General features: G+C 33.6%; 1 protein-coding gene across 1 annotated transcript in view; it reads right to left on the bottom strand.

The window, feature by feature from the left end:
- PDE4D (phosphodiesterase 4D) overlaps window positions 1–19344 on the bottom strand; it is a 1102929-nt gene that overhangs the window by 13075 nt on the left and 1070510 nt on the right. The window contains exons 7-11 of the mRNA XM_044663797.1: window positions 12147–12240; window positions 5663–5835; window positions 4421–4519; window positions 3045–3209; window positions 750–849 (exon numbers count right to left, since the gene is read on the bottom strand). Of these exons, the coding sequence (XP_044519732.1) occupies window positions 750–849; window positions 3045–3209; window positions 4421–4519; window positions 5663–5835; window positions 12147–12240 (631 nt within the window). The remainder of the gene's footprint in view (window positions 1–749; window positions 850–3044; window positions 3210–4420; window positions 4520–5662; window positions 5836–12146; window positions 12241–19344) is intronic.

The raw sequence follows: 19344 nt of genomic DNA, 5'->3' as shown, positions 1-19344 counted from the left end.
TTTAAGATTTGTGTGACCTTGGGCAAGACATGTCTGGGCTAAAGTTTCCTCATCTCATTCCTCATAGTGAGAAGGTTGAGTTCAACGATTTTTCAGGTTCTTTCCAGTCCTAAACTAATCATCCTATGATCTCTCAGGTCCCTTATGACTGTAAGGGCTAGACTTCTGAGACTGGTTATAAGCCACTCCTGATAGATTGTCCCTAGCTAAAGAAAATTATTTGTCAATAAAATACAGAGAATATATATATAAAAAAAAGAGAAGCCTCTGCCTCACCATGAGAAAAATATCAAACTGGAAGAATACCAGGAAGAGTTAAAACTCTAGAGAGAAATAAAGGGCAAGACTAACATGAATTTCCTCTCTAATTTCATTTTCCACTTGGGCCAAATTTCCAAATTTGCACACTTCTTTGCACCAGCTACCTATGTCCATGTCTATCCCCAGGCTTTCCACCTGTGAATAAATGCAAGGAAATAGCTTTTTAGAGAGGAGTGCTAGAATTCAACTCTTGTTAACTCCAGCTTACATCATGAAAATAATTTACATAATTAAATTACAAAGAAAAATGACTAAATGCCATTATTCACAGATCTCAAAAAGCATGACCAGAAAACATTTGATTTTCTCATTTTCCACAGAATTATTCTAAAATACCTATTAGCAACAAAGTCATCTTATCTCTTATTTCTACTATACTATTTCCCTCACATCCTCTAAAGAAAAGAACCAAAATCGACCATACATACTTGTATTAATCAAGAACTGGTTTGAAACTCCAGGGTGATCCACATCATGTATTGCACTGGCAAAAATTGCTGCAAGAATCTCCAAATCTGTGAACACTGCCTGAAAATCCAAGTATAGATAAAATAAATGATTTTAAGCCATAAGACTGACAACAATGAGTGGACTGAAAATTGGATTTCCCAACAAAGAAAAAACTTAAAATGTTTCAACATCATGATGTAGCAGGCAGTAAAGTCCTCTCTGGCCTATGGTCATCTGTGAAATGTCAATAATACTGTGCTTGCCCTGCCTAATTCACAGCATTGTTATAAAGGAAGTTTTGGGTAAATCTGAGTGATAAGGGTGATTACAATGATGCATGCCTGTATCATTAGCTCCAGTCCTTGGGGGGGAAAATTTTTAATTTTGTGGCTCTAAGATTTTCAATATTGTCCAATGAGGAAATTAATAAAACACTACCAAAAATGGAGTTTTCACCAAAAAAAATGAGTGAATTTACAAAGATGCTTCATATAATGCTCCTAGATATAACCAAATACCATAAAGAAAAATACTGCATTCTTTTCTGTTGTGAAAGTGATAGGATTTTAACAAGAAATACTATAGAAATTGAACAAATTTAGCAACTTTAAAAATAAAAATGAGCAATAACTAGAAATGGTTTTCCCCTCTTCAGAACCATTTGGAAAAGTAAATTGTTTCACAATTCACTTTAATTAATTTTTAAAATTTCTAGTCTTTTTATATTTCACTGCCTTCTACATACTCAGTGATTCAGCAGTATTAGCTTTCTGCTACTCACACATAACATACCATCTCCCACTTCGCATTGAATGTTCTATGTTCTCACTTCCACCTCTTAGATTCCATCTTCATTTTTGACTAAATTCCATTTTCTTTCCTAGTCCTGACAGCTATTTGTGACTTCTCCTTTGATATATTCAATATCTATCTTGTATGTACCTTGTTATTTATATAATTGTCTCCCCCATTAAAATGTAAGCTTTTTGAGAGCAGGGATTGTTTCTGTCTTTCTATGTATCTCCAGAGCTTAGTACTATGTTTGGCATGTAGTAAGGGCTTAAAAAATGCTTGTTGTCTTGATTTAATCATTTTAAAGAAATGTTTAGAATAACAAAAAATCAGCAATTACTTTACCAATGCATCATATGAAATGAGTGAATGTCATGTATTACAATCCATAAAATGTTCATCCTACATATTATAATAATTAATTGCTCTCTGATACAAGCCTCTTTTCTCAAATATACAGAGAATGGAGTCAAGTTCAAAAAAAAGTTCCCAAATGGCAAGTGGTCAAAAATATGAGAAGGCAGTTTTCAGCAGAAGAATCATAGCCATCAATAGTCATCTGAAAAAATGTACTATTTTTTAGAGAAATGGAAATTTAAACAATTTGGTGTGCTACATCACACCTATCAGATTGGCAAACATGAAAGAAAAGGAAAATGACAAATGCTGAAGGGGATGTACAAAAATATGTAAACTCCAATGTTGGTGGAGTTGTGAACTATCCCAATCATTCTGGAGAATAATTTTAAAATATGCCCAAAAGACATACCTGTCCCACGAAATATCACCACTAGGCCCATATCCCAAAGAGATCAAAGAAAGGGGGAAAGGACATACTCATATATTACATATATACAAAAATATTTATAATAGCTTTTTTACAGGGGCAAAGAATTAGAAATTGAGAGGAAATTCATCAAATGGGAAATGGCTAAACAAGTTAGGGAATATGATTGTGACAGAATGCTATTGTGTTATAAAAAATGATGAGCAAAATGGTGTGAAAAAACCCTGGGAAGACCTATATGAACTGATACAAAGAAAACATACATTCATAGAATTATCACAAAAACATTGGCTTTGGTTCTACATGGTATTTCTAGAAGGTCCAATTAAAGGCATACATGAAATGCTTGCTACAGAAGTAAGCAGAGCTAGAGTGGCAAAATACCCAATGGCTAAAAAAAAAATCTAAAAAATAAATAAATGAAGGCAATTAACTCAGAAAAAAGGCTGAGACCAATGTTGAATCCATAGGTCAGATGAAAAGAGGCACCAAATATGACAGAAGCATTTGGTAAAGATATTGGTTTTTCTTGACTATTTTTCTTTGTTGTATGGGAGAATTATGGGGATGATGGAAACAGAATGCAGGAAAATAATTTGATGTCCAAAAAAAACCCCACAAAGACATAATAAACTAGGGGCCTAGAAATGTAGAATAGTATTAAACTTGAAACTGGAGAAAATGGAATTTTTACCTCCAAAGCAGGTGTTGATAGCAGCACATGAGTAGACTGAACTACATCTGCAGCATGTATGTTGTTGTGATATGCCACATCAGCATGGTAATGGTCTTCTAGAGTCATCAGGTATGTAATTAAAGTGTCTACTGGAATTTTAAATGTCTTTAACAAATCCCGTTCCTAGAGAGAGGGGAAAAATACTTTCATTTTGTTGTTAAAAAATTTATTAATTTGGCGGGGCAGCTGGGTGGCTCAGTGGATTGAAAGCCAGGCCCAGATATGGGAGGTCCTGGGTTCAAATATGGCCTCAGACACTTCCCAGCTGTGTGATCCTGGGTAAGTCACTTGACTCTCATTGCCTAGCCCTTACCACTCTTCTGCCTTGGAAACAATATATCATATTGACTCCAAAATGGAAAGTAAGGGTTTAAAAATTTTTTTTATTAATTTTGAAGCTTAGTGGGTATAAGTGATTTGACAGGGAGTCAGCTAGGTAGTTCTATGTTAAGAGACAGGAGATCCCAAGTTCAAATCTGGATTCTTTCTAACTTTGTGACACTGGCCAAGTTACTTGACCAATGTAGTGTAGCCCTTGCTACTCTTCTCCTTGGGAATCAATACATAGTATTCAAAGATGGAAGGTAAGGGGTTAAAGAAAAAGGTATTTGCCAGAGGTCTTAGAGGAAGGAAGTGGTAGAGTTCAGATTCAAACTCAGGTTCTGTGACTCCATGTTAAGGAGCCCAAAACCAATAAGAATAAATTATAATTGAGTCATCCTTTTTGGAGGCCACATGGGTCTAGGACTAGGTCAAAGCTATTTGGTCCCTGGGAATCAACTATAGATTCTGAAAGGATCATTATTTCACTTTAATGGTAAGAGGTCATACCTATTTCTTTGGCCACTAGGTCATATTGCCTGGCTCCTATACATTCCTTGTGAATATACAGTTGACCACCCCAGCCTTAAAATATCTTTCTCTATGACTCCCTCTGAATAATTAAAAATGTAAAGCTAGACGTTCTCAAAATGAGAAGATGGACTAGGAAAAAAGGTAACAGAGAATCAAGGGAAAGGATCAAGGTCAACTTTGGAGTGATCCAGTACAGTTCTGTGGAACCTGTTTGATTTTTAATTCAATATCCTATTTAGGAATTATCTAAAAACCTGATTTTTATGCCAAGTTTCAATCCCTTCATACCCAGCATTTTATGAAAAAGTTAGAATTGGCTAATGGGGGTTTTGTCAATCATCTATTTCTTTAATATATTTCCCTTCACAGAGGAAGATAGCAGGTGAATAAATACCACCTCCCCCAAAATGGAAAATAGAGGATGCACAATTTAAAAAGTGAGCTAATGGAAAACTGTTTTTAGTTCTCTAGCAACATACCTGAAAAATGGTGTGCATAATAACTGTCAGAGGTCGATTCCCAGAAAATTCTGCTATTTTGAAAACATGAAGACCCCATTTGTTCACATCTTCTAATTCCTAGGGTTAGAGGAAGATAAATAATATTTGATGATAAAGGTTAGCAAAATAAGTTTTCAACAAATACTACCATCCCACACCAGTTTTCTAAGAGTTGGCTTTTCCTGAAAGATAAACAAATTAAAGGCTAAAGAGAGTGTAGGGCAGGGATGCGAATGGATTAAGGAGAGAAAGGAAGGGTAGGACTGAAGAGCTCTTCAAAGTACAAGCAACCCCATCAGAGTATGGAAAATGGAATAAAACTATGCAGGTTTACTAGGAAGAGGAAGAGTAATATTAATGGTTGATAATAAATAGCACATTATGGGGACAGCTAAGTGGTGCATGAATAGAGTGCTGAACCTAGAATCAGAAAGGGCTGAGTTCAAATATAATCTCAGACACCTGGTAGCTATGTGACCCTTGGGAAGTCATTTATCTCTGCTTATCTCAGTTTCTTTGTCTGTAAAATGGGCTGGAGAAGGAAATGGCAAACCATTCCAAGAGCTTTGTCAAAAAAACTTAAAATAGGGTCATGGTCTGACCTGACTGAAATGAGTGAATAACAAACAGCAGCCCTTTATGTCTTGTAAAACACTTTCTATGAATTATTTCATTTGATCCTCATACCTATGAGTACAACAGGTATTATCACAACAGATGAGGAAACTGAGGTTCAGAGAGGTTAAGAGACTTGTCCACAGTCACAAAATAAGTACTGGGAGTAGGATATGATGCCAAGCCCCTCCTGATAAAAATTCAGTGTATTTTCCCATTATACACACTTGCTTTAAAAAAAAAATAAAAAGCAAAAAAATTAGAGAATTGCCCTGAGTTTTTAAAATTTTACATGATATATGTGAAACATTCATGTGTGTGTTCCATATTACTTCTGCATGGATAAAACAAGATATTATAATATTGTCCATATAAATCTGATATACAATAATACTATTCTCCTCATAAAAGCCAAATAGCCAAATGTAGGCATATGCCAATGGCACCAGCTAAAAATAAAAACAAAAACAACGTGTTTTGCATCAGTCAGTCCTTTTTCATAGTTGCATATCTGTCAAAATTATTTCATTACTGTGCTCAAAAATAACAAACAACAACTGAAAACTCTTAAGAGGTATTGGAAACTTAGAAAGTTCGTGATCTTACCTTGGCAAGACCATCTTCTTGATCAGTTTTCACTCCAAATCGTGGGATACTGGAATTTGTTAAACTGGAACTGTGCATTAATTTCTTGACTCCACTAATCTGGGACATCGGCCTTTTCTTTTTCTCTTTCTCCTTCTGGGTGGGAGAAGGAATCTCTACCTCATGTTGCTTGTCTTCAAAACAAAACAAAGACATCATGGAGTGAATTTCCATTTTCATTAGAAACTCTTTGTGTTTTCTAGTATAAACAAAGTATTTCCAGCTGAAAATGGTGTGTCCTATTAAGTGCTTCCAAGAACTGGGCAAGTAAATTCTTATTTAGGGGATTACATTGAGCAAATATGTCATTAAAGCTATGTTCAGTGACCTAGGATATAGTACCATACAATAAGAAGTAACACATAAACTGTTTCTCTCTGTACCAATTTTGAGTGTACCAGATAACAAACAATTATATCTGGTGTGTGCATATGTGTGTATAGATACATATATATCTATGCATACTCACATATGTATGACATGAAAATAAAATTTGATTGCATCTGTTCATGAATCATAACTATCTCACTATTAAAAAGGAGAAGAAAGAAGGAAATAAGTGTGATTACTTGACAACAAAGTGAAAACTTTTAGAGGGACTAGGAAAGTAGCACATGGTTCAGAAATGCCTTCCTTAGGTCATTTCCATATTCACTCACTTGAAGGAGATGAACTAAATTTATTTGTGAATTAAGTTTATTCTTAATATATAAAAGTCAACATATTTGCTCAGTACAGATAATTATCATTCTTTCATTCTTCAGTTCAATAAGCATTAATAATGTACCTACTTCGTTCAATTCCATCCCAAGAAAATTGCCAAAAAAAATAATTTATTGAGCTGAAGAGTATTAAAATTCATTAGGAAGAATAAAATATCAATAATATCAAAAGAATTCATTTTAAAATGAAAAGGAATGAGGTCTAGCCATATCAGATTTTAAATTGTATTATAAAGCAGTATTTAGCAAAATTATCTGGTAATGACTAAGAAATAGAAAAGGTAGATCAGTGGGACAGGACAGACATTAAACAAACAGTAGTAAAAGATTATAGTAATTTTGTAGTTGACAAAACATAGATCTAGGGTTTGGGGATAAGAAATCACTATTTGGTAAAAAATGTTGGGGCAACTAGAACATAGTTTGGCAGAAACTAGTACAGACTTTATAGATCAATATTTTATATCATTCGCTAAAATCAAAATAGATACATGATCTAGATATAAAAGGAGATATCATAAGCAATTAGAACAGGAAACATATTACCTATCAGATTTATGGATAGGAGAGGAATTAATGGATCATCAAGAGATCTAGAGCATTAAAAATTTTAAAATAGATAATTTTGAGTATATTAAATTGAAAAGATTTTGTGGAAATAAAACAAATATTGGCAGGATCAGAAGGAAAACAGAAAATTGGGGAGGTGAGTGGAATTTTACAGAAAGCTTCTGAAATAGATGTTTTATATTTAAAGTTATAGAGAGCATTATCAGATTTATGTGAATAAGAGTCATCTCCCAATTGATAAATGATATGTTATGAACATACAATTTTAAGATGAAGAAATCAAAGCCATATATAGGTATAGGAAAAAATAATCTAAATCACTACTGATTAGAGAATTGCAAACCAAACCAATTCCGTGATATCATCTCATACCATCAGATTGGCTAGAATGACAAAAGAACAAATTTACAAATATTGGAGGGGATATGGAAAAAGGATAATGGTATCCTATTGATGTGGCTATGATCTGATACAATCATTTTGGAAAGGAAATTGGAATTATACCCAGAGAGTTACAAAACTATATACCCTTAGACTGAGGAATATCGTTGCTCAGTCTATTTCCTTAAGAGATAAGAGAAAAAGGAAAAGAATCTATTTGTTCCAAAATATTTTTAACAGTTCTCTTTATAGAAATTGAGGAGATACCCATCAACTGGGGATGGATAAGCAAACTGTAGTATGTGATTGTGATAAAATACTCCTGTGCCATAAGAAATAATGGAGCAGACTAATGAAAAAATTTTTTAAAGAACACACAGGATAATGAACAGTGAAATGGGAAGAACCAAGAGAACATTATACACAGGTACAGATTTAATACTTGAAGAATAAATTTTGAATATATGTGTGTGTGTGTGTACGTGTGTGTGTGTCTTAAGACAATGCCTTCCATGATACAGGGAGGGGAAGGAAGAATTGAGACTCTTGTAAATAAGTTCTATTAATTTTTTAAAAAGAGAAAAAAATAAAATTAAAAATAATATACCCATTGGGAAAAGCATTTATAGGGGAAAGCATAACACATGCTGAGTTCTACATAGAGATAAAGAGTTTAGATAAACAATGTTTAGATAAAATAGAGTCCTTGAGGTCATTTGAGTTTATATCTCAGAAAGATCATATAACATATAAATGTAAAGAACCACCACAAAAAAAATCAAAAGTGAATGTTATAAAATTATGAGTCTGGATCAGAAGAGGAGACATAAGAAAATACTTCCATGTCTTTGTAGAAGTGAGAAGTCCACAGACGTTGCACTTTATACATATCAGACTTTTTAAACTATATTGATGAATTATCTTGATTTTGTCTTTATCTTTTTTTTGGTCTTTAAAAATTACTCTTTGTTACATGAAAGGGCTCTTTGAAAAGGGGGGGGAAATGGAATATTGAAGGAAAACTATGATGCTATTTCTAAAAGACCAGTAAAAACTTACTTTTTTAAAATTATAAAACATATGTATAGTAAGTGCCTAAAATGATGAGTTTTCTGTGAATGAAGGAAGATTCTTATTGACTGGGTTCAGGGCCTCATGGAAAAGCTCATATTTGAGGTGGGCTTGAAGAAAATTTACAAAATCCAAAGGCAGGCATTTTCTTATATGTTCATAAAAAAAAAAATTGCTGTTTAAGGAAAAAGAAATCACAGAAGCAAAACTATGAGGTGGGAACTGAGTAAATTAGTGTTAATGAAGCACATTATAATGCACTATTTTTTCCTAATTTTGTACTGATTTTATTTTCAAGCTATGATGAGTGCTGACACTAAATCCAGTGTAGCTCAAAAACAAGGTGGAGTGAATTGTTTAAAAAATAAAAAAAAGATTATGAAGCTGGATCTCTTTATTTTTTAAACCAATCACTCTATTGAATGACTGTTTTAGATTTAAACTGATAAAATCATATTTCAAAATAATTAGATCCTAACCGGTATTCTACATGTGATTCCTATGAAAAGGATTTTCTATTTTAGATGGAATGCTTACACAAATTATTCCCATCATTAATAAGTTAACAGTGCAGGAAAGAGTAGACAGAGTTAAATACAGTGGCTGCTGGTAGATTCTTTCTTCCCATTTATCATCTCCCAGGGCTTCTTCTCCCTGCCCCCAGCTCCTCATTTGAAATTCAATTAGTAGTTTGAAAATGCCCTTCCCACATGAAAAAAAAAAAAAAAAAAAAAAAGCTCTTTCACACTTTACGCTTTCAAACAGTAGAACATTCTTGAACATAAAAAAGGAAAGTAGGCTTTGAAGTCAGTTTACTGGAGAGGGTCACTCTATGGGAATAGAAATTGCATTTAATACATTCAATTTTACTTCTGTTGCTTTATATTTCCTAAGTGAAAACTCCCAATACTGACTAGAAATGATCATGAATTCTCCTGGAAAGGATCACTGTCATTGAGTTTTTAACTTCTGATTGAGAACTCCTTGTGTGCTTTCCTTTGTATTTTTTTTAAAGGGTGCATACAAATCACATTTTAATAATAGCTAAAGTTATGTAAATACTGATGCTGATGGCTCTAGTCATGCTCAAAATCTCCTTCCATCTGAGAGGAGAGACTTCTAAGCTGATTTGTCACATTTATTCACCCTATATAAAGTATACATGCTTCAAACATTTGCAACACTGTCAGGGAATTCCAAGGCATTTCCTATTTAAAAAAAAATGACAAAATTCAAGAAGAATGAGAGTAATCCTGCTAATAAAATCATTGTTGGAATTATATATCACCCTTTCCTTCAAAGATAGTGCCCAAAAGAATTAAGTCTACTAGTCTTAAAAACAAAACTATCTTTGCCTCAATTTCTAGCAATCTCAGGAGTTACGTATTTTTTCAAAATTGTTATTCACATAGAAAAAATGTTCTTAATAATTAGATGGCAAAAAAAAGGTAATGTGTTACCAAAAAAGAAAAAATCAGGTATTACTGCTATCTTTGTATGTTTCACAATGCCTGTCACAATACTCAATAAATGTTTGCTGAATAAATGACTGTGGACTAATTTTTCCATTTATCTCGCTTCATGAAGGGAGTTGTGTAGGAAAAAATAAAGCACAGAAGAGAATTTCTTCCCACCCTAATGATAAACTTTGAAAAGCTGGAGTCAACATTTTTTTTTTCAGAATCACACAAAATAAATTATAAGAGTTAAGAGCCAGGCCTAGAGACAGGAGGTCCTAGGTTCAAATCCGGCCTCGGACACTTCCCAGCTGTGTGACCCTGGGCAAGTCACTTGACCCCCATTGCCTACCCTTACCAATCTTCCACCTATAAGTTAAGTTATAACTAAGTTATAACTACAAGTTATAACTTCCACACAGAAGTTAAGGGTTTAAAATTAAAAAAAAAACTCAACTAAATTATAAGAGTTATTCTCTGATTTAAAATCTAAAATTTTTTCACTGTACATGAATATAGAAAGACATATTGCTCAACAAAGTTTTAAATGACAGCTTCTAAAACCATTTTTACTTCTTCTGGTTGATAATGCAACCCATAAAGATGGAAATCTTTTCTGTCATCTTTTCACTGGGTTTTCCCATGGCATGTTGTCATGTCATGTCATTCCCCATCTCCTATAAAAGAGAGGGTCAGTATATGCAAAGACTACCTCATTTTATTTGTTCAAAAAGCTCCTAAATCTGACTAAGTAAAGATGCCATCTTTAACGCTGACATCAGTGTTAACCTGAATCTATAGACTGCTGATCAGTCTTTCTTCTTTCAACCTGGGAAAAAAAAAACCAAACACTTTATCTGTTCTTTTTTTTTTTTTTAAATAGGAAAGAGACTATATTTTATCATGCTCTTCTCAAAACCAAGCCTATTAACTAATACAAGGTCAGTGAGCCTTGCTGAAGAGCTTTTCATAGCAGTGGTGTGCTCAGTTGTTGACTCAGACTAGTTTATCAACTGTTCTATCTCCAGATAGGAATTTTCAATGTACCATTCATTCCCAGTAATCTGGGTTTGTGGGCTTTTGTTATTCAAATTAGGTTTCATCAAAATAAGAACCTTAACATGTCTACATATATTTTTTCTGTATAAGATGGAATTTCCTCGCAATAGATGATTGCTGAATAAACAGAGGGAATAAAGATTTTTTAGAAACATAACTTCATGGTTAAGGCTGATCTATGACAAATTATTTTTCCTTACAGAATGGTTGATATTAAGACTTATTAAGACTTAATATTTATGCTCTTTCTCTTATGTGATACTGTTTGGATATTTAGGGTATTCTTTTGACCATGCCCATATTGCTTTTCTCTGCCTAGCTTCAGTTTCTTTGTATATCAAATGAGATGATTGGGCTACATGATTTTGATGATTTCTTATACTTCTAAATACTATGATGATACTATTTATCTCCACAGAAAACATAATTAATTACATGTTATTAATTTATTCTAGCAATAAGGGCTGGACCTGTGATTTCATAGATTTCATAAATTTGTAGAGAAGGAAATTACCCCCCCCACCAAAGAAGAACCATGTCTTCTCCATAGTACCCTATAATTCTTAGAGAGATGTCTAGGATTTAAGCCCAGGTTTTCCATGCTAGGAGGCTGATTCTTGAGTCATGATGCCTCATTATTTCTCAATTTATGATCATATGCAGTGAGCAATTATATGAAAACCCAGTAGTACTCTTACAATTATTTTTACCCCAAAGTATATCTAAGTGGGAAGTATATAGAGTGTTGGACCTGGATACAAGAAGACCTGAATTAGAACCCTGCCTCTGATGACTTACTAGCCATGTGGCTCAAGAAATAGTCACTAAATCGCTACCTTCCTCCATTTCCTTATCTGTAAAATAGGTAATAATCATACCTGCTCCAGAGGTTTGTTTTGAGGATCAAGTAAAATGAGATAATATATGAAAAATGCTCTGCAAACCCTGAAGCACAATATAACAATTCTAGTTATTATTTTTTTTAATTAAGTACACATATACTCAAGAGAAGACAAACCACAATGGAAAGGAAAAGAATAAGATTCTTCACCTTGTAAGAGTTTCCTTACACCAAGAGGGCAATACAATGAGAGAAAATAAATGGAACTATTTCCTCAAATGTTGTCTAAAGGAAATGAATCCAAACTGGAAAACATAAATGGAGTCCCATATTATTGGTCTTACCTAAAAATGTGCTAGAGATAAATTCGGAGACTTGATTTCCAGATCGGCTCATTTCTGAGAGGTGGGTGAGCTCCCTGTTGAGCATTCTTTTAAACTGAAAATCAGAAACAAAATCAATGTTAAGTATACAGGAAAAAAGGGAAAAATAAAAATCAAGTAATAATACATATATGTGTGTGTATGTGTGTATATATATATGTGTATATATATATATATATATTACGAGGACAGCATCTTGGAGAAGTAATTATATCAAATAAGGTTTATTTTCCTCATCTATAAAATAATGACTGGACTAGATGAAATCCAAGAATTCATGCACCCCTAAAATTTTATAAGTTAACACAAATTCAATATGCACTTAGAATTTTAAAATTCTTTAAGAATTTCTCAAAAATATGAAAAATTACAGAAAGAAGTACAGCAAATATAAGATATGTCATCATGTCAGTATACCTATTTTAAAACAAATTCAGATACACTGTGGCATTTTACATACTAAAGAAGTAGATATTTATCTACATACGTAAACAAGAAAAAGCAATGTGCCATAATGGTTAGAATCAGAAAGGAGAAGAGTTTACATTGAAATCATATATCTAACATCCCTTATCTGTACAAAGCATTTAGCCTCTCAGTGCTTCTAGAGAACTAAGACCAGAGTTCTTAACTTTTCTGTGGGTGTCCTGGACTCCCTGGGCAACCTGACAAAAGTTATGGCCCTCTCTCAGAATAATATTTTTACATGCATAAAATTTAAAATACTTGGGATTACAAAAAAAATTATGTTGATTTTTTTTTTCATATTTAAGGTCCTGGGCACCCAAGTTAAGTGATTATTCTCTAAAATAATAAATTCCAGAGAGTTGCTACACTGGTAAAATATGGCATTTTTATTATTGAAATTGTAAGTCTAGGTTAAGAAATACAAAATATAAGATGTTTCATCTGCTTTACTTTTGTTTTAATTTAAGTGGACTGTGTTGTAGGTACTATAAGGGGGAAAAATGGCCTGTTACCCAAAAGTATAAAAAAAATTAAAGACAAATCACAATTGATTTTTATGACTTGCTACTTTTATAAAATCTTAAAAGAAAAATGTATAATTTTCAATCAGATGCTAAACACAGCTTAAAGTGTGGAAACATGAACAACAGGTATACCTCTAACAATACTCTAATAGTTCAGATATAATGATGATGACAGTAACAATAATAATAGCTAACATTAAGTGCTTACTATATGCCAAGTACTGTGCCAAGCACTTTACATCTATTATCTCAACTAATCCACACAACAACCCTGGGAGGTAAGTGCTATTATTAAATTTTTCCAGAGAGGAAACTAAGGCAAACAGAAGTTTGTTTGTTTGTTTGTTTGTTTGTTTTTAAGTGACTTGTTAGTATCTAAGGTTGGATCTGGAATCAGGTTTTCTTGACTCCAGTCCTAGAGTCCTATCCAGGATATAGGTTCCCTAAGTTCTAAAAGAACTTCTTTTGCTGCAATTTATCACCCTCTTTTAATAAGTCAAATAAGTAAAAATCTTCTCTCTGTCTGTCTCTCACACACATACACATACACACACACAGGATCAATTATTTCTAATTTTACTATTTTATAATATATTTCACTGATTACAGAGTGCCTTATTTATCCAGAAAGGATTTGAAGTAACATTTACAATAAGTACAGGGTTCCTGGAATCATTTACTCCAGAAAAGTCTTAAACAGTTCCCTGCTCTGATGAGATCTGCCATCTCGTTATGGTCTAATGCCTTTTCTGGATGGGTTTTCCTATTCTACAAATTTGCTTCTCTCAACATCCCTTGTAATTTGCCTTGAAGAACAAATTGAAAGTGACTGGACAGATCACACAGAGCAAACTATGCAGGTTTACTAGAAGGAAGAGTAATATTAATGAATGATTTAGCACTTTAAGAGGACAGCTAGGTGGAGCAGTGGATTGAGTGTCAGGCCTAGTCATGAAGACCTCAGTTCAAATCAAGCCTTAGATACCTACTAACAGTATGACCCTGGACGAGTCACAACCCAGTTTGCTTCAGTTTCCTCATCTATAAAATGAACTAGAGAAGGAAAAGGCAAACTCTCTAATATCTTTGCCAAGAAAACTCCAAATGGGGTTATGAAAAGTCAGGCACAATTGAAACAAATGAAAAAAAAAATTAGATATTCTTTAAAATTTGCTAAGAGTTTTATGTAAGTTATCAGATTTGATCCTCAATAATAGGCCCATTTCACAGAATAAGAAGTGTGAGGCTGGGAAACATTAAATGACTTGAATAGACATTTAATACAGTGTTTTTTTAAGGATCTGAACCTAGGTTTTCTTACTCCACGTCCACAGCTTAATCTACTATACTAGTATCATTCAAAGTATGGTCTTGGGTACCCCTAAGGGTTCCTGAGATACTTTCAGGGAGTCTTATGAGGTCAAAACTATTGTCATAATGAGATACTTTGATTTCTCACATAGTATATCTTAATATCTATAATACCCATAAAGGAAAAGCTCTTTGGACTTACAAATAATTATTTTTAAGAATGTAAAGAGAGAGCAGGGGTCCTAAGATCAAAAAGTTCAAGAACCACTTCACTATATCATCCTGCCTCCAACAAATTCCCTTAGCAAATCACTTATACATTTCATTTTTTAAACCCCTTACCTACTGTTTTAAAACCTACACTAAGTATTGATTTCAAGGCAGAAGATGACGAAGGCTAGGCAATTGGGGTTTAGTGAGCTGTCCAGGATCACATAGCTAGGAAGTGTTAGAGACCAAATCTGAACCCAGGACCTCCTGATCCCAGGCCTGGCTATCTACTGGGCCACATAGCTGACCCTACATGTTTCATTCTTTATCCCCACCTGTCACCTAATTGGAGTAAAGGAATTTTACTATTACCACAAGATGTAATAAACTGCTAAAAATATTTGGTTCATATAACTAGAGTAAAAACTAGAGAAAAGATGACTATCACCACAGTCTCATTGGTTAATATTATGGGGGTTGACACCCAAAAGAGAACACATTTGTTGCCTTGATTTGGAACCCTTTTAAAAGAATGGTTTCCAATTTTTGTGCCTTCAAGGAATCTGCTAATCAAATCATTCATAACAGTGTCTCTATATATCTTTTTCCATTGGAGAATCAATAAGCCATCCATCCAAAAAGTATTTATTAAATGCCTGCTATGGGTCAAGACTGAAGAAGAAAATGGCAAACCACTTCAGTATCTCTGCCAAGAAAATCCCAAATGGCATCATGAGAGAGTAAAACACAACTGAAAAATGACTGAACAACAACATGGATTAAGAACTGTGCTACTGTCCTGGAAATATAAAGTAAAAAAAAAAATTAAACTGTTCCTAATCTAAAAGAGTTGACCATCAGTGTACACACACACACACACACACACACACACACACACACACACACACAAATATAAGTATACTCCAAATAGGTTCACAGGATCATACATTTAAACCTAGAAGTACCATTGGGAAAGCAAGTGCAATGCCCCCTTTTTATTTTTTAATGAGGAAACTGAGATAAATTAAGTGACTTGCCCTGGGTCACACAGATGCTAAGTGTCTGAGAAAGAATCTGAATCGAAATCTTTCTAATTCTACGTTCAGCATTCTTTTCACTACACTACCCTGCCTAGTTATGGAAAATGCAGAGTATACCATATCCCTGATTAATTACTTTATTAATACTAGAAGATACAAAGATCAAGTACTAGAATATATTTGACCCAGTAATATATGCTTAAGGAGACTACTTCTGTTACACAGAAAAATAGCAGTGTTGTAATCATTACTATAATCCCATCATCACCTACCATTTCCATAGTGCCTTAAATAACCTTTACATAGAAGTCTCTGTAATTCATGCTCAGAAAATTAAAATATTCAGTCGAATGAAGTGTAGTTTGGCATATGGGATTTGAAGTCAGGCTGACTCCGGTTCAAGTTCTTGCTTTAACACTAGTTATATGACCCCTGGATCAAATGGCTTAACCTTGAGTCTTCTCTCTTCTTAAAACAGGAATAAAAACACATTTTCCCTCCAAACCCTTACCTTCTGTTTTAGAATCAATAGTGCATATTGGTTCCAAGGCAGAAGAGTGGTAATGGGGGTTAAGAGATTTGCTCAGGGTCACACAGATAGGAAGTATCTAAGTTCACATTTGAACCCAGGATCTCCCATATCTAAGCCAGACTCTCAATCCATTGAGCCACCTAGTTACTTTGAATAAAAACACTTTTATTGCTGCCTACCTCACAATGTAATCATTTCAACTGTAAAGCTTAATCATCTCGTTTTATTTCTGATATCTTAACTGAATCCTATATAGTATCCTCAGAAGCAAGCATTTGAATTGAATCTGCTAATACCATTTCATTCATACTTATAAACTTAGATTTGTAGGTGGTTTTGAGGAAGGTGGGGAAGGGAGCTAAGATGCCATGCCAGTAGGGAAGTGGCCTGATAGTGATCCTGAGAGGAAACAGAAGGACAACACAGGAACCAGAAAGAGACACATCAATTCTCCCAAATTCTCCCTGCTGATCCTCTTCTTTCCCTCCAATGCCATTAAATAATACTGTTCAATTTCTAAGTGGAAGCAAGCCTAAGTTTTGCACAAAACCTCTTTCTGGCCTTTAACCAGCATACACATGCATAAGTAGTCAAGCATTCATTTGGAAAGAGATAAAGTACTCTATGATTTTATTCAGGGAAAACTTTATATAAACAGAAACATTTAGAAACATATCATTTTTAAGAAGATGTCTAAGTAAAACAATTGGCTATAATTGTAAGTGTACCTGATTTTTCCTCCAGCAATTTTTACTTGCTTGGTAGGTATTTGGGGGCTATGTACATGACAATAAAATATTTTTTAACAACTCATTTTGGTGAATGGACACAAACCTTTTAGGACACTACAAACAAAATAGGTCATTGCCATAATACAAAAAGCTACAAAGTACAAATAAATGCAAAAATATGAAATAAAATACAAAAAGAGAGAAAACTTTTTGACTACATAATAGCTAATCTACGAAGATCACGTCTTCACATGCTGTATTCAACACATTGTAAGGTACCAGTATTCATCCACAATATATTTGTGTGTAATTGTTGGTGATCTTTGTAAAAAGCTTTGCAAGAAGTTTCAATGGTCAGGAAAAGAAAAGAAAAAAGCCAGGATTACTTTCCAAAGGCAAGAAAGAGTTCCGTGAACCAATAACATATAACTTTGACTCTGATATATATGCATGTATATGCCTAAGATTTTTAGACCAAAGAAACTAAGTTAATTGTCCAAACAAAATATTCCCTGTACTCACTATTTCAGCCATTCCCCATGAGAATATGTGCTACGAAACTGGCTTCTACAGGATTCTAGTCATTATATAGGGTATCCCAAAAGTACAAGAGGAGTTTTAATCTATTAAACCTTAAAACAACAGTAAGACTTTGGGGACAATACAGCATGGCAGTGTACTAAAGCTTATTACAGAAATTTCTAATCATAGATGAATATTCATACTTCATTAAAATAATAACAAGATAAAATTAGATAGTAATAATAATAATTTATCTTTTGGTCTTGAGAAGAGTGAATAAAATTTGGATTTTTTTTTCTTTTGCATTTGGTATATTGGTTACAGTTAGGGTCCAAGAGATTTAGGTCAACTTGCCTAAAAAAAGTGACAAGGGAACAATAAAATGTATTATGTCTTTGCATTGTTTTCTAAAACTTCTCCATCCCCGAACTATTTTCTGTTTATGATTTTGCCTGATTATTTTACTCTTGAATGTGTTGAAGACATCACAAAGAAGTAAAACTGCAACAAAGAAAAGAAAGGAAATATCAAAGCAGAGATTTTTAGGTCCTTTGTTCTCATATCAAGCATCAGTATTTCATTGCTGCACAGCATTAATGAATGAGGTAAGGTGAAAACACACCCATATTGGTCTATATTATTCAGCTTTTTAAACTTAAAGACTAACTCATTTTTGCATGAAGGAAAAATGCATGGCTTATGCCAAAGAAAAAAGCTATGTAAATTATATGTGTGTTACATAAGTTTGTGTAGCTAAATTGCAGGACAAATGAAAATCTTAGATTGGAATATCTGGGCCAAAGCTGTAGTTACATAGTAATAATGCCTTTAAACAGCATATATATAATATAGTATTCTTGATATATGGGCAAAGAACATCCAATTCAAACATAAAGAACAAATTTCTTTTTTGTTCATCTGAAGAGAATGCATGGTGACATTGTTCAGAAAAAAATATAAGAAATGTGCTAGTGAACAACATTATTTTAATATCTGCTACACTGGTTATTTTGAAATGAAGGCATTTAATAGCTAGAGGGTTTTTTTTTCTTTCTTTCTTTTTAAAAATACTTTCGAAAATAGTATAATTTATAGAATTGGTGTACAGGAATAACAACATACACATAAATGACCCCATGCATATTTTCTTCATTAGAGGTAGTTTTTGAAAGTGATGCTTGAAAATCCTTTCCTTACTTAATTTTTTGGAGCTAGAGTTTATAACTTGCATTTCTTCAAGGTTTTGAGGATATCGAATAGAAGCAGGTTAAGGCTATGAGATGACTTTTAAAAAGTCACACCAAAGCAAAGAAGATAAAAGTTAAAGGGTGGTGATTGTTGGGGGTGGGGGTGGGTCTACTTTGTCAAGAAAAGCCAAAGGAAGTCCTCTTTGCATTCTAGGAAATCTAACCACAAAGGAGTATCTTCCATTAAAAAAAGCAATGAGACAAATAGAGGTGGGGGAGGGGAAGGATAAGGGGGATACGGACTGACAGACAGACAGAGTCAGAGAGAAAGAGAGAAAGAAAGAGAGAGAGAGAGAGACAAACAGACAGAGAGTGAACCCTCTTAGTTCTGCGAGACATGGGTAAAGAGAAACTGTCCTTGGTTGCCACATTAGTTTCCATAGCAATGTTTACTAGGAAAAGATGGGCAAAGTGATTCAAGAGGGTTGTTCCACCTCTGGCTTCCTTTACAAAGATCTGATCACCATGCCATTATTATATCTTACAAGAGAGGATTCAAGAAAATCTACCAGGCATGAAAATGGTTACGTTTAATTTAGCATATGAATTTATTTCTTTTACTGTATGATTTGGG

This window comes from Gracilinanus agilis, chromosome 1 (assembly GCF_016433145.1).
Source record: "Gracilinanus agilis isolate LMUSP501 chromosome 1, AgileGrace, whole genome shotgun sequence".
Lineage (NCBI taxonomy): Eukaryota > Metazoa > Chordata > Mammalia > Didelphimorphia > Didelphidae > Gracilinanus > Gracilinanus agilis.
Note: the sequence above shows the minus strand (reverse complement) of the source record. Positions and strands in the feature narration are given on the sequence as shown.